This window comes from Erinaceus europaeus, chromosome 2 (assembly GCF_950295315.1).
Source record: "Erinaceus europaeus chromosome 2, mEriEur2.1, whole genome shotgun sequence".
Lineage (NCBI taxonomy): Eukaryota > Metazoa > Chordata > Mammalia > Eulipotyphla > Erinaceidae > Erinaceus > Erinaceus europaeus.
In genome coordinates this window covers 199,835,374-199,851,715 of record NC_080163.1, presented here as the reverse complement: position 1 = coordinate 199,851,715, position 16,342 = coordinate 199,835,374, and the positions used below count along the sequence as shown (strand labels likewise).

The following is a 16,342-nucleotide window of genomic DNA, read 5'->3' as shown; positions in this document are numbered from 1 at the left end:
GACAGATAGACACCTGCAGCCCTGCTTCACCACTTGTGAAGCTTTTCCCCTGCAGGTGGGGACCAGGGGCTTGAACCTGGACCCTTGTGCACTGTAATGTAAGGTACACAACTGCCTGGTTCCTGCTCTACAACTCTGTAGAACAAATTTGTTTTCTTTGTCCTTTCATTTCTTCCTCCTGTTTCTTTTTTTTTTTTTTCTCTTATGCAGTCCAATTCAGTTATTTATATACTTATTTATTTTACCAGAGCACTGTTCAGTGCTGGTTTTTAGTGGTGCAGGGGATTGAACCTGGGACTTTGGAGCCTCAGGCTCTTTGCATTAGCTCCAATTTGATTTCTCTATTGCTGTGGCTGATTTCTTCACATTCCTTTCTCATCCACATCCTGTGGACTGATTTAGGTTCTGTGCTATGAATTCAATGATTCAGCAAACTTTTACTGAGTAAAACCAAGTGGCCCTTGAATGTATGTATCAACGACTCTTGAGCGTCTGGTCCCAGGGTATGACTTTGGCAAAAGTAAGAATCGGAGTGTTGATATAATTCGAGGAAAAAAATAAATAAATAAAACACTTGGTCTTTTTGGCAAGCTACCTGACAAAATAGCTGAAATTCAAGACGCCTCTTTGTCCAGGGAGCTTGTGAGTGCGAGAGGAAGACAGGTGACAAAGGTTGCATTTTTTTCTGTGGGAAGCACACCTCTTCCCCAAAGGCTGTCTCCTTGGAAGCTGCTGACGGAGCACTGGCGAAGGACCATCCTCCCTGTGGCAGATAAGCTGATCCCTGTTTTATATTTAACTCATTCCAGAGGCAGGAGGGGCGGGGTGGGTGTGAGCTGCTGTTTATAAGGAGAGCTTTTGGCACTCCGCTCTCCTCTTTTCCTCCACCTCAGCTTTGCTTTGCTTCTGGAATCTTCTACCACCCCCTCTTGTTACCACACTCAGCCTTGAGTGGGGCCTCGAAGGGGGAGGCGGAGATACCAAAAACGAGAGAGAGAGAGAGAGAGAGAGAGAGAGAGAGAGAGAGTGAGAGAGAGAGAGAGAGGGAGAGAGGTGGTGTGGGAACAGCTCACAGGCTACCAAGCCAGGGAACTCCTTCCAATTGGAAAAAGGAAGTCTGCTGATGCTCCTTCTTTAGTTAAATTTAACATCCAAGCGTTCCTCTTGGGAGACAAAGATGAACTTTGCTGAGGCAGAAAGCTCCAAGAGATACTGCATCCGAGGGAAACATGTGGCCATCATCTGTGGGGTGGTGGTGGCCGTGGGGCTGATCGTGGGGCTTTCTGTGGGCTTGACCCGGCCAAATGGGTGCCCCCCAGAGCAGGGCACGGCCACGACCACTGCCCCCCCACGCTCCACAGAGGGCCCCTCCGCGGAGTCAGAGGTCTGCCCGGCCACTAATGATGAGAGTGGAAAATGGACCAATTTCAGGCTGCCAGACTTCATCATCCCTGTGCACTACGACCTGGAGGTGAGGCCGGTGATGGAGGAGGACACCTACACGGGCAGGGTGACCATCTCCATCAACCTGACCCAACCCAGCAGCCACCTGTGGCTACACCTTCGGGAGACCAGGCTCACCCAGCTCCCAGTGCTCACAGGGCCCTCAGGGCAGCAGGTGCCAGTCAGCAGCTGCTTCCAGTACAAAAAGCAGGAATATGTGGTGGTCCAGGCACGAGAGCAGCTCCCACCCAGCGGAAACCAGAGCTTTTACCTCCTGACCATGGACTTTGCCGGCTGGCTGAATGGCTCTCTTGTGGGCTTTTACAGAACCACCTATGTGGAGAATGGACAAACCAAGTAAGTATGAAGTTTAATCTTCTCTCTCTTTAAGCTCACATATTTGTTCTCTTCCTTTTCCCTCTCATGTCCATTTCTTATCTTTTAATGATTGGGGTGGGCTAATCTTTATTTAAAAATTTTTATTAGTGATTTAATATTAATCTACAAAACTATGAGGTAACAGGGGTATAATTCCACACTGTTCCCACCACCAGTGTTGTATCCCAGTTTGCTCCATTGGAAACTGAAGGAGTTCTCCCAAGGTCACAGATTTGGGTTGACTATAATTTCTATAAGTGTATATATATATATATATATATTTGCTCATTTTTTTCCCCATGGTCCTGCCATCTCTTCCTTTCTAAGTCACTTGTTACTACTTCCAAATGCCCTTCCTTTTTTTCCCCTTTTCTTTCTCTGGGTCCTGATGGAATTGGGGCTCAGAGACCTCTGGTCATCTTCCCCTAACATTTCTCCCCCTCTGGGAATATGGGCCAAAATTCTTTACGGGGTGCAGAAGGTGGGAGTTCTGTAATTGCTTCTCTGCTGGATATGGGCACAGGCAGGTCAAACCATGCCCCTAGATTTTTTCTAAACTATTAGACACTGTCCTTTCTTTCATTCATTCTTTCTTTCTTTCTTTCTTCCTTCCTTCCTTCCTTCCTTCATTTCTTCCTTCCTTTCTTTCTTTCTTTCTTTCTTTCTTTCTTTCTTTCTTTCTTTCTTTCTTTCTTTCTAAACATATTTATTTATTCCCTTTTGTTGCCCTTGTTGTTTTATTGTTGTAGTTATGATTGATGTCATTGTTGTTGGATAGGACAGAGAGAAATGGAAAAAGGAGGTGAAGACAGAGAGGGGGAGAGAAAGACAGACACCTGCAGACCTGCTTCACCGCCTGTGAAGTGACTCCCCTGCAGGTGGGGAGCCGGGGGCTCAAACCGGGATACTTTTGCCAGACCTTTCGTTCTCTTTCTTTCTTTCTCTCTTTCTCTCTTTCTTTCTTTCTTTCTTTTTATACTTTCTTTTAAGTTTTATTTGTTATGAGAGAGAGAGAGAGGCTAGCATGAGTTCTGGCATAAGGTGATACTGGGGATTCAATCTATGGCTTTTGGGAGACTCAGTTAAGCATGTTGGTGCTCTAGCAGGCTGAGCTATCTTCCCAGCTCTGATATTTATCTAAGCTTGGTTTCATGTCTATCTGGTCCTCTGGGAAGCAAATATCCTTACTCTGATCTCTGAAAAATCTGTCACAGTACAATACTTGCAATGAGTGAGTTTTATGGAGTCAAAAGTCAGTATAAATCATCTATTTCATAGTACTCTACATCCTACTCAGAATGTTTCTATAAGTCACAGATTTTCAAATGTTCTTTTTCTTTTTTTTTTTTTTAATTTGATAGGATAGAAAGAAATTGAATAGGGGAGGGAGAGATAGAGAGGAAGAAAGACAGACACCTGCAGACCTGTTTCACCACTTATGAAGCGTCCCCCCTGCAGTTGGGAAGAAGGGCTTGAACCTGGATCCTTGCACATGGGAATGTGCGTGCTTAACTGGCTCACTTCATCGTTCTTTTTTTTTTTTTTTTTAATTTTTTAATTGAGCAGGTCAGTGCTTCACAGTGCAATCACTGGTAAGTGAGTACAATCTCTTTTCTTTCTTTTTAAAAAATATTTATTTATCCCCTTTTGTTGCCCTTGTTTTTATTGTAAAAATTTTACAATTTAAAAAAATATTTTGTACTTATTTAATTTTTTAATTTAAAAAATTATTTATTTATTTATTGGATAGAGACAGCCAGAAATTGAGAAGGAAGGGGGTGGTAGAGATGGGAGAGAGACAGAGAGACACCTGCAGCCCTGCTTCACCACTGGCAAAGCTTTCCCCCTGCAGGTCCAGGGACTGGGGGCTCGAACGTGGGTCCTTGTGCATTGTGACATGTGCGTTTAACCAGGTGTGCCACAACCCAGGCCCTATTTATTTTATTTTTGAGAGAGATGCAGAGAGAGAGAGAGAGAGAGAGAGAGAGAGAGAGAGAGAGAGAGAAACACCAGAGCACTGCTCAGCTCTGGCTTATGGTGGTTCGGGGGCAGGGGGGTATTGAACCTTGCAGTTTGGAGCCTCCGGCACGAGAGTCTGTTTGCATGAGCATGCTATCTCCCCCCCTCTGCTTAAACTTTTTAAATATTTGGTTTTTTAAAAATTATTGCAGATGGGATAGTTGTGGAGGGTTAGAGTATCTTTTAGGTATAGATAACATCTGGGATTGAACAGAGAGCCTCAGACATCTAAGATTTTTAAGTTTTTACTATTTTTTAAAATTATATATACATATATATTATTTGATAGAGACAAAGAGAAATTCAGAGATATGGAGGAGGTAGAGAGAGAGAGAGAGATACCTACAGCCCTGCTTCACCACTCATGAAGCTTTCCCAATGCAGGTGGGGACCAGGGGCTTGAACTTGGGTCCTTGTACACTGCAATGTGTGTGCTTCACCAGGTGCACCACTGTCTGTCCCCTCTTTCTTTAACATTTTAAATTAATTTATTTATTGTATTTGAAAAGACAGAGAAAATGAGAGGAAAGGGAGGGACAGAGACACCTCTATCACTGCTTCACTTTTTCCAAAGCTTCCCCACGACAGGTGGGGACCTGGGGTTTGAACCCAGGTCCTTGTGTATGGTAATACATGAACTTAACCAAATGTGCCACCACTCAGAACTATATCTATCCTTTTTATTCTTTATTTATATATCTATTTTTAAGCAACATAGTGCTCACCTCTAGTTGTGCTGATCTGGGGATTGAACTTGAGACCTCCAAGCTTCAAACATGAACATCTGTTACATTTATTGCTATAGTGTCTTTCCTCCCCACCATTTAAGTTTTCAATGAATACCCATTGAGTTCCCACACATAGATTGACTCTTTGGGGTCATTGCTCATTGTGTGACATGTAATGGTAGTGCTAAACTTTTTGCAACAGGAAAGATATTTTAAGTCATTAAGGGTATAGAAATAATTTTTCTTCTGCACAGTCTTCCAAGTATATGCATACATGTACACACACTTGGATTTTCTGAGTTTAGCAAAGATGACTCCTTGACTATCAGTCAAAAACTATTCTTAGAGGGGACCAGGAGTTGGTGTACCCTGTTAAGTATACATAGTACTACTAAGCACAAGGATCGGGGTTTGAGCCCCAGCTCCACACCGGCAATGGGGACGCATCATAAGCAGTGATGCAGGTCTGCAGGTGTCTCTCTTTTTCCCCTCTCTATCACCCTCTCATCTCTCAATTTCTCTCTGTCCTATTCAATAAAATGGAAAACAATGGCCACCAGGCACAGTGGATTCATAGTGCCAGCGCCGAGTCCCAGTGATAACCCTGGAAGAGAGACAGAGACAGAGAGAGTTCCAGTGATAACCCTGGAAGAGAGACAGAGACAGAGATCCAGTGATAACCCTGGAAGAGAGACGGAGACAGAGAGAGATCCAGTGATAACCCTGGAGGGAAAAACAAAAGCAAAGACCTATTCTTAGAGCTAGTAAAATTCATAAATGAACCCCAAAACCCTTCATACTCTAGACGGGGCTTTTGTACCTGAGAAGGGAGCTATGCTTAGAGTGTCCTGAACTTTGACCTTTGCCTACATAGATTCTGAACCAGGAAACCATAAAAGTTTAGTGTTACCATCCAGAAATGCAGATCTGTGGTAGTCCACTGAGTATTCCTTTTCCTCTGTGCTTTTTAAAGAAATGCTTTAAAAACATTTATTTGTGAAAAACAGAACTGGGGACATCAGTCTGGCATATGTAATGCAGGTATCAGATTTGTCCTGAAAGTCTGGCACTCTGCCCACGGTGAAAACTCCCAGGTGATTCCTTAGTGACTTTAAGCATCTTAATAAGCAAAGCAAATTTGGGGTGGGGAATGGAGGCGAACATATTCCTATTTGTCAGAAAGGCCATAAGATATTTGAATATCCCAGGTGCTTATAACAGGTCATGAAATACAAAGTTGAGTAGAAATGACACCTTGCCATAGTGGGAAGGGTTGTGTTCATGAAAATGCTGATGCTTAATATTGTCAGCAACGTTCTTTACATATGTACATATTTTCCCTATTTATAAAAATTACAAACAAATTTTAAAATACAAAACAGTCATTTAGGAACTGTGCACATTCAGTGCAGAAATTTTGGAAAAGATGGACAGTCCAAAGAAGGAAAATCCATCTATAGGACCATTACTCAAGTCTAGTCTGTAGCATTTGGGTGAATATTCTTCTACTGTTTTTTATAGACACAGATACACATGGTATCGGTATGCTTTAATATACTTTTACAATCTGTTACCTCATTATCAAGTCATTTAACACTCCACCACAAATGATTTAATGGCTACATGACAGCCCACTCTATGACTATATAGCAGTTGATTCAACTTTACTCAGCTTTGGCTTATGGTGGTGTGGGGGATTGAACCTGGAACTTTGGAGCCTCAGGCATGAGAGCCTCTTTGCATAACAATTATGCTGTCTACCCTTGCCCTTAACTTTGCCATTAAATGTGAACATTTACATTGCTCCTACTTTTCATTTTACTATAAATACCTGTTAAAATGTAATGAATATACTTTTAATATTCTATATAACATTTTCTAGTACCTGCACTAGAAATAGGCCTAAAACACATAAGTATAAATTCATGCATATGTACATGTCTCTACACATATACATGTATGTTGTGTTTATACACACATATATGTATTATATGTCTCCAAACTGACTTTCAAAAGCAGGTTCCAAATTACTTCTCCACCAAGGATGAATGAAAGTTCCTCTTTCTCTGAATCTCACTAAGGACAAAGTCTTTTTTTTTTTTTTTTCAAGTGTTTGCAACTTGCTAAAGGAAAAAAGCACACTGTTCTGAAGATATTCTAAGAATTCATCAGTGTAAAGTGAAAACAAGTTAAAACTTGTAAGTGATCACTGCTAACATTTTAAGACTATATCTTGGGTTGTGAAAACGACAGAAATTTCGTTGGCCTGAAACCAGAGAAATTCATGCCTGACACTCTAAGGTCTTGGTTTAGGAATATGATCTTCATTCTGGAGAGATGGAGAATCTTTGGTATGGACTGGAATTACAATAAGAATTGGGCAGGGGAGCTGGCATAATGACTATGCAAAGAGACTCTCAAACCTGAAGCTCCAAAGTCCCAGGTTCAATCCCCCACACCACCATAAGCCAGTGCTGAGCAGTGCTCTGGTTAAAAAAAAAAAGAAAGAAAGAAAGAAATATATATATGGATTTAAAAGTGGGATAGATGATTTCCAGCTTTGGTTTTCTAGGTGTTTCCAACGTTTGCTAGATGGAAACTGGATTTATGTGTGATGGTGGCATTTTGAGAGACACAGGCCAGAAGGAAAGGCACTCAGAAAAGCATGGTTAATTTGTTTGTATCAAGAAATCACTCTGGAATACCCTTAGGAAAGAAAAGGAAGGAGTAATGTGACTCATTGTGAAGGAAATATTAACCATGGGCTAGATGGATATGGGTCATCAAGGAAAAGGGAAGTCTGTAGGTGGGTAGATCAGAGATATTGAAATGCTGAAAAGACAAGATGGCAACCTGGGAGGTGGTACAGTGGATTTAGTGTTGGATTCTCAAGCATAAGGTCCTGAGTTCAGTCCCCAATACCATCACCAGTCAGAATTGAGTTTCTCTCAATATTTCTTTCTCCCATAAAAAAAAAAGTGGTAAATCTTTTTAAAAATAGGTATGTTGGGGTGGGGAGGCTGGGTGGTAGCGCAGCGGGTTAAGTGCACATGGCATGAAGCACAAGGACCAGCTAAGGATTCCAGTTTGAGTCCCCGCTCCCCACTGCAGGGGGTCACCTCCCAAGCGGTGAAGCAGGTCTGCTGGTGTCTTTCCTTCTTTCCCCCTCTCTGCCTTTACCTTCCCCTCTCAATTTCTCTCTGTCCTATCCAATAACAATAACAACAACAACGAGGGCAACAAAATTGGGGGGAAATAGCCTCTGGGAGCAGTGAATTTGTAATACAGGCACGGAGCCCCAGCGATAACCCTGAAGGCAAAAACAACAGCAAAAACAAATAAATAAATGAATAAATAAAATAGATATGTTGGAATTGTTTACTTGTAGAAGGCTTTGTAATTTCCGTTATTTTGGAAGCCAGGAAAAAAGAAATCGCACGTGGCCGGGAGAGCCTTATACATAGAAAAAAGGTGTGTGTGCGGAGAGGGGGGAGAGAAACCATCATGCATATGTAGGCATCTGAGTAATCCCAATGGGTTGTCTTGCTTTGCTGTTTCCTTTGGTCTACAGGGCCTTGAGCTCCTGAAACCTGTGAAGGTTTTCTCTCAGCCCTCACTGTTCCTTTTTCTGACTTTAGTTGCTAAACTGCTGAACAGAGCTTGCGAGTCTTCCTTGGGAACTGCGTGCCAAATGATTTACGAGATAATCAAGTCGTTTCTGTTGTTTCTTGAGTCGGTTCAGAATGAGCTGGGCCAGGGCCTGCACCCTCCCTTTCCCTCCCCTAGAGCTCTCCCTAAGGTCACCTTAACCCACCTCCTCCACCTAGAGGCCAGTGTCTTCTTTCCCATCTGTGAATTAATAAGCAACAGAGAATTACTAGACATCTGTGATGGGCAGGATCTAGAAAGCGACGTATGAACAACCAGAGAGGCTCCTCCGTACTTTTCTTGTTTGTGCTGTTGTGTTGTGTTGTGATCACCCAGACTTTCTTCATTAACTTGCAGCACAACTCATCAGACTTTAAAATGGAAGTTTTAATTGCTGAGTACAATTTGCGCCTAAGAACTTGGAGCTCAGAGCTGCCCTGTCTGCATTAGCAGCTCACACATCTTGCTTTCACATCTGCTCACTGTAGTGTGCAGAAGACTGTAGTTCCTTGCGGTGGAATGTAGCCTGTGTAACTAGGCACTAATGAGTTACTCAGTTATTTGGGAGTTAGTAGGGGGAGTGTGGGGGGTGGGGATAACAAGTTATCATTTTAAAACTGTGGTTCTAGTGCCTGTGGTTCTTACACACAATAGCAACTTTGTTCTATACAGATATTCCCTGCCTCGGGAATGAATTCTGAAGCTTGTAGATGGTGAAAGTGTTGTATCAGAAAATACAATCTGTTAGAGTTTAAAAAAAGAAAGGAAGAAAGAAAGAAAGAAACTAAGAGAATCAAGTACAGCTTCATCCCATGATGTATTGGGCTGTCAGAAAAGTCGTGACTCATTTTTGCACAGAAAAACATAAAAGGAAATACCTCATGACTTTTCTGACAGCCCAATAAATTTCAGGGGAGTTTAAATTATATCGCTGGATGTGATCTTCCTCTTCTATCTAACCCAGCACCCCCAGCACCCCCACTCCCAGCTCTGGAAGAGGACAGCTGTGATTATAAAGCACTTAGTAGGTTTGGAGACTTGTGCAAAATCCCATTTAAGGGAATGAGGTTGGGTTTGACTGTCAGATTTTTTAACTCTTAGGAGAGGGTCTTCCTCAAATCATATTGGTTCTGTATTTTATTTGTTGTAAAAATTTGCTTGTAAAAAAAAAAAAGATTTGTATATTTATGAGAGAGAACCAGAGCATCACTCTGGCATATGCAATTTGGGAATCAAGACCTAATCCTTGTCAATCTGGTGCCCCACCTACTGTGTCAAGTACTGGGATATAAAGATTTATTTATTTGTTTTGTTTTATCTTTATGAGAAAGACAGATATCAGAGTACTGCTCAATTCTGGTATATAGTGGTAGCTGGGACTGAACCTGGGATCTCAGATATGAAAGACCTGTGTTCTAATACACTATCTATCCAGTTCCATTATTGTTGTTGTTATTAGTATTACTAGAGACAGACCAGTGCCCTGATCCCTTCTAGAATATGGTGGTGCTAGGAATTGAACCTGGGACCTCTAGGGAGTCAGATATGTAAGTTCCCAGCTCAGTTAGTGAACCAGATTGCTAGACCTAAATAGGACTTGCCATGAGTAGCACCTTTTAAGAGGACCACCAGATCGGATCTAACAGATACACAGCCCAGTTTATTCCATCACCAGTTAATTCCATTGTCAGGGACAAGTTCAGTCTTGTACAACCTCCTTTGTTGTTCTTTTGACTAGAGCACTGCTCAGTTCTGGCTTATGGTAGTGCTAGGAATTGAATTTTGAACTTGGAGTCTCAGGCATGAAAAGTCTGTGGCATCAACCACTATGCTAACCCTCCGTACCAGCCCAAGTACAGGAAAGGCTTAATCATTATTCTCTTTAGGAGTAGAAACTCTTAACAGAGTGCAGAGACTGGAACAATATTTGAAAACCTGCCCAACAGCTATGATTTCAGAAAGTGTCATTTCACCCTTTCCTCACACCTCCCACACAAAAAGGTAATAATGCCCCCACCTTCTCTCATTCCCAAATTAGTCAACAGTTTCATTTCAGCCCACGACTAAACTACGACATATTTCCAGAGAGGAAATCTTTCCTTTCCTTCTGCCTCTGAAAGACATCAGAATCCAGAAGAATTCAGATGGAAAAAAAAAAAAAAAGCATCTGACTGAAAGTGGGTTGGGAGCTTCATGAAGCTTTTTTTTTTTTTTTCCTTCCCAAATTATTTTATGGGGATGAGGAGATAATGATCCATAAGACAGTTGCTGTCACATGAATATAATTTCTTATTTCCCTGTGATTGGTGCTTTGTGTACCACACCCACCACTAACTGACATCTTCCTTCTCCACTGTGCACTGGGTCCCCTTCCTGTCAAACTCAGTGAGTTTAAGTTTCACTCTGTGTCCTTCCTTCACTTTTTTCCTTCTATCTTTCTTTTTTTCTTTTTAGTAGTTTTATTTTTTCACTTATTATTTTATTTATTTATTCATTTTTGGATAGACACAGAGAGAAGTTGAGAGAGAAGGGGAAGATAGGGTGAGACCTGCCGCTATTCTTCGCCCCCCCCCCCCCATTTTATTGAGTAGGACAGACAGAAATTGAGAGAGGAGGGCAAGACAGAGGATAGAAAAAGATAGATATCTGCAGACCTGCTTCACCGCTAGTGAATCTTCCCATCTACAGATGGCAACCAGGAACTTGAATGCCATATCCTTGTACATGGTAATTGGTCAGCTCACAAGTTGCATCACTGCTCACACCTGAGAGACACATGCAGCACTGCCTCACCAGTCATACAGTTTCTCTCTGCAGGTGGGCTTGAACCCACACCCTTGTGCATAGTAGTATGTGCACTCTACCACTTGCACCATAGCCTGGCCCTGGGCTTAAACCTCTTAGGTTACTCTTTTAATAAGCAAGTGTAGAAGAATACAATCTCATCGTCATCTGAGTATTCATAAAAGGTTAATACTCAGGGCCAAAGAGAGAGTTCACCACGTGAGGTGTGTGCATTGCCATGAGCACAGTTCAGGTTCAAATCCCAGCACTGAGGGGAGCTCCAGCAATGTGGTATCACTTCCTCTCTTTCCTGTGTCTCTTTGTATGTCTCTCCATTTCTCTCTCTGAGTGAAGATGTAACCTGGGAGCAGTACAGTCATGCAGGTGTGAGGCAACAACTTCACAAAATAAAAATTATTTAATCATTGATTTTGAGTAATTACTCAGAGAACAATCTCAAGACACATAAACCATGAACATTTTGCTTATTTTGCTTTTTGCTTGAACATTCTAGTTTCACGAGCCTATAACTAGATAGTGTCATTAAAAAAAAGTTGCTGTCTTGTCAGCACTGGGTTGTAAACCTGACTAAAATTTGCTTCACCTGAGTGGTGATTCACTGGACTCTCTTGGCATGGAAGTGAAGCTGGAGGGTTTTGTCTCAGCTGTGACATCAGTAAGAAAGAATATGTCATTGGGGCCAGAAACTGGAGCCTCTAGACTACAGTCCTCTGTCCTCCATGACAAAGCACAGCCACCTGCTCCACAAACAGTCAGCAATGAGCCCTTTGAATTTGACTGTGTTTATTTATTTGCTCTGTGGCTTTGGGGTGAAGAGCGCACCAGCTCATGGGTGGCTTACCTTTTCTTCATCTACAGGTCAGATAATTAGTTATGGCACCAAAGGGTCTGGCTAGTCACTTATGGTATTTGAGGCATCCCTGAGCTTTCATGTATTTATTAATCTCTACATTATAAGAAAGATTTTGACATCTGTTGGTTTTCTGGCTGGAAATTTGTTTTAAGAAATATAGGGATGGGGCTGGAGGGTAGCGCAGAGGGTTAAGCTCACATGGCACAAAGCACCAGCTTAAGAATCCTGTTTGAGTCCCCAGCTTCCTACCTGCAGGTGGGTCGTTTCGTGAGCAGTGAAGCGGGTTTGCAAGTGTCTTTCTCTCCCACTCTCTGTCATCCCCTCCTCTCTCGATTTCTCTCTGTCCTGTTCAACAACAACAGCAGTAGCAACAAAAGCAATAACAACAACAACAACAAGGACAGCAACAAAATGGAAAAAATTACCTCTAGGAGCAGTAGATTTGTGGTGCAAGCACTGAGCCCCAGTGATAACCCTGGAGGGAAAAAAAAAAAGAAAAGGAAGAAAAGGAAGAAAGGGGGGAAGAAAGAAAGAAAGAAAGAAAGAAAGAAAGAAAGAAAGAAAGAAAGAAAGGAAGAATAAAATAAGAAGTACAGGGGCTGGGAGGTTTCTTACCTAGTAGAGCCAACATCTTATCATGCTTGAGATCCTGGATTTGAGCCCCTGTGCCACATTGGAACATGGAATGGTGCCATGTTGTCTCTCCTCTCTCTGTCTATTCCTCTCTCTCTAAAAACCAACAGAAGAGGACCAGGTGGTGGCATACCTGGCTAAGCACACACACTCCAATGCACAAGGACTTGGGTTCAAGCCTCTAGTCCCCACTTGCAAGGGGGAAGCTTCATGAGTGGTAAAGCAGGGCTACAGGTGTCTCTGTCTCTTTCCTTCTCTATCTTCTTCTTTCTCCTCTCTATTTCTCTCTATCTCTATCCAATAATAAATAAATAAAAGATAAAAAAGAAAGAAAGATATTAAATTAATAGAAGAATGAGAAAATTGACCAGGGGAAGGCCACTGAGTGGTGATATCACTCATCCATGAGACTCCAGAACCACATTTTAAAAAAATGCCATAAGGGGGCTAGCCAGGTGGCTCATCTATGAGGACCCTTGTTTTACAATGTGTGCAGCCCGGGTTCAAGTCCCTGGTTCACCACATGGTAGTACTACAGCACTAGGGGGGACTCAAACACAGTGGTGTCCTTCTCGCTCTTGGTATCTCTATTCAGAAAAAGTTGTCCCAGAGCAATCAAGTCCCAGAGATGACATAAAAAAAAAAAAATCACCATCGTATTTATTACTACCATGACCTAGCTGACTCTTTTCCTTCTAAGAGAAGAACTTAGAAGCTGTCTGAGGAGGCAACTTGCATTTCCTGTTTGTGTTTTTAAGGAGCATAGCAGCCACTGACCATGAGCCAACAGATGCCAGGAAATCCTTCCCTTGCTTTGACGAGCCCAACAAAAAGGCGACATACAACATCTCTATCATCCACCCTAAGGAGTACAGTGCACTTTCAAATATGCCCGTGGAGGTGAGTATTTCTATTTTGTTTTTATTTATGCAGATTGTCTGTTTCCAAAAACAAGCACATGACCTAACCTGCTTTGCTATGAGAGAATCCGCAGAATTCTAAAATTAAATGTATTCTCAGGGACCAGGTAGGTAGTGGCACACCTGGTGAAGTGCATGTATTACAGTGCACAAGGACCCAGGTTCAAGCCTCTGGTCCCCACCTGCAGGGGAAAATCTTCACAAGTGCTGAAGCAGGGCAGCAGGTGTCTCTCTGTCTCTCTCCCTCTCTATCTCCTCCTCCCCTCTCGATTTCTCTGTCTCTATCCAATAACAAATAAAATTATTTTAAAAAAATAATATAGGAGAGGGAACACTCCTAAACATAAAAAACTGTATTCTCGACTAGCTAGTTTAGAGGCTGAAAGATGCATATTGGTGATCCGTGTCCCACAAGACTCTCACCTCAGATGTCACCATCCAGCTAAAACGTCATGGTGGGGTTTTCTAAACAACAGAGTCAGGGGACTGGGTGGTGGTGCACCTGGTTGAGCACATATGTCACAATGCACAAGGACCCAGGTTCAAGCCCCCAGTCCCCAACTGCAGGGGGAAAGCTTTGCAAGTAGTGAAGCAGTGTTGCTCTCCCTACCACCCCTCCCTTTTTAATCTCTGGCTGCCTCTATCCAGTAAATAAATAAGTATAAAAAAATTTTTTTAAGACGTTAATAACAAACTAGTGTAATTACAGATATTATCCAGACACCTAATCACTGTCATCATTTTCAGTTGAATATAAACCAAGTTTTTGTTTGTTTGTTTTGTTTTGTTGCCAGCAGGGTTATTGCTGGGGCTTGGTGTTAGCACTAGGAATCCACTGCTCCCGGTGGCCTTCTCCACAAACCTTTTTATTTTATTTGACAGGACAGAGAGAAATTGAAAAGGGAGGGGTCAGGTAAGGAGGGAGAGAGAGAAAAAAATTAAGACACCGGCTTCACTGCTTGTGAAGTTTCTCCCTTGCAGGTGGGGAGCGGGGGCTTGAACCTGGGTCCTTGCGCAGAGTAACATGTGCCCTCTGGGACACAGCCCATCCAGCGAGGCCTGCTGAGCCCTTCCTGCGTGAGTTCCCGAACATTCCTTGCTCAAGCTGGAGGGCCACACATTTGCTCTGTACCTGGTTCAGCTTTGGAAAAAAATAATAATAAAAGATTCTCTCTCTCTTCTTTGCTTCAACAGAAACAAGAGGCAGTGGATAGCAACTGGGTGCGCACGACCTTCCAGAAGTCCGTCCCCATGAGCACATACCTGGTGTGCTTTGCTGTGCATCAGTTTGCAGCAGTGGAGCGGCAGTCCAACAGAGGAGTGCCTGTGAGTCCCGCTGGGTTGAAGTCATTTACCTCCTGGCACACCTGTGACTGAACTCCTCCTTTAGGGGATGGTTGCCTCTGTCCTTTCTCATGGGACAGACTAGGAAAGTCACCAAGGTCTGTGGGTGACATGATGGTGAACGATATAACAAAAACTTAAGCAGAAAGGACACAGGTGGGAAAAGAAACACAAGGCAGGAAGGCGAGCTGTAGCACAGCGGGTTAAGCGCACGTGGCGCAAAGACCAAGGACTGGTGTAAGGATCCTGGTTCAACACCGCAGCTATAGGGGAGTCGCTTCACAGGCGGTGAAGCAGGTCTGCAGGTGTCTGTTTTTCTCTCCCCCTCTCTGTCTTCCCCTCCTCTCTCCGTTTCTCTCTGTCCTATCTAACAACGACATCATCAATAACAACAACAATAAAAACAACAACAACAGCAAGGGCAACAACAGGGAAAATAAATAAATTTTAAAAATATTAAAAAGAAACACGAGGGAGCGTAAGAATACAGGGCCTTTGGGTGATTTTGTCTTAATTGTTATTATCTGTCCACCTGAGCTGACTTTTGTAAAACAGAAACACAGGGGCAGGGAGCAGGTGTTGGCACATCTAATTGAGCACACACATTACCACGTGCAAAGACACGGATTCCAGCCCCCGCTCCACTTGCAGTGAAGAATCTTCACAAGCAGTGAAGCTAGTCTGTAGGTGTCTCTCTTTCTATCTCCTCGCCTCCACTCTTCAATTTCTTTCCGTCCTATCAAATAAAATAGAAGTGGAGGGCAGTGATGGCCACCAGTAGAGAGTTCACTGTGAAGGTACAGAGCCCCACTAATAACTCTGATGGTGATGAAAGAAAAGAAGAGAAAGGAGAGTTGGGCAGTAGCACAGCAGGTTAAGCGCAGGTGGGGCAAAGCGCAAGGACCGGCATAAGGATCATAATCAGTCATAATCACACCACTCGGCCCAGACAGTCACTTGGGAGTCTCTCTCATTCCCAGTTTTCCTTACAGTGGCAATCAGACAGTTATTTCTCAAGGTTATTGGTAAAATTCAAGGATTTGTTGGATAAAAATCTTTAAATCTTGGATGAAACAGCATATGGAACGGTAATACCGCTGCATTTTTGTGTCTTTTTAATCTGACATCGAATTAATACTAAAAACTACTTTGCAAGCAAGCTACAAGCAATCAGAAAGAAATTAGTGCACGTTACAATGTGCAAGAACCCAGGTTCAAACCTCCAGTCCCCACCTGCAGGGGGAAAGATTTGCAAGTGGTGAAGCAGTGCTGCAGGTGTCTCTCTTTCTCTCTCCCTCTCTGTCTCCTCCTTCTCTCTCTCTTTCTGTCTCTATCCAATAAGTAGAGATAATGAAAAAAAAATTAAGTCTGACTATGTCAGCCTTCTAAACTGTTAGAATCATGTATCTACATATTTTTTTCTTTTCTTTTTTTGTAGATAGTGTGGGAGGTTGCTTACTAAAATGTTTAAGATATAAGAATTAAAAAATCCGGGAGTCGGGCTGTAGCGCAGCGGGTTAAGCGCAGGTGGCGCAAAGCACAAGGACCGGCATAAGGATCCCGGTTCGAAC

The 16,342-nt window shown here is 42.8% G+C and overlaps 1 protein-coding gene across 2 annotated transcripts in view; it reads left to right on the top strand.

The window, feature by feature from the left end:
- The first annotated feature begins 838 nt into the window (after positions 1-838).
- The window catches only part of ENPEP (glutamyl aminopeptidase), a 76,770-nt gene continuing 61,266 nt past the window's right edge, over positions 839-16,342 (top strand). Inside the window, exons 1-4 of one of the 2 annotated variants that reach the window (XM_060186254.1) lie at positions 1,275-1,800; positions 3,388-3,413; positions 13,266-13,407; positions 14,622-14,753. In XM_060186254.1, coding sequence (XP_060042237.1) covers positions 1,417-1,800; positions 3,388-3,413; positions 13,266-13,407; positions 14,622-14,753 — 684 coding nt within the window. In that variant the 5' untranslated portion in view covers positions 1,275-1,416. Of the gene's footprint in view, positions 1,801-3,387; positions 3,414-13,265; positions 13,408-14,621; positions 14,754-16,342 lie in introns of both variants that reach the window. The other variant, XM_007530778.3, reaches the window with a different exon arrangement.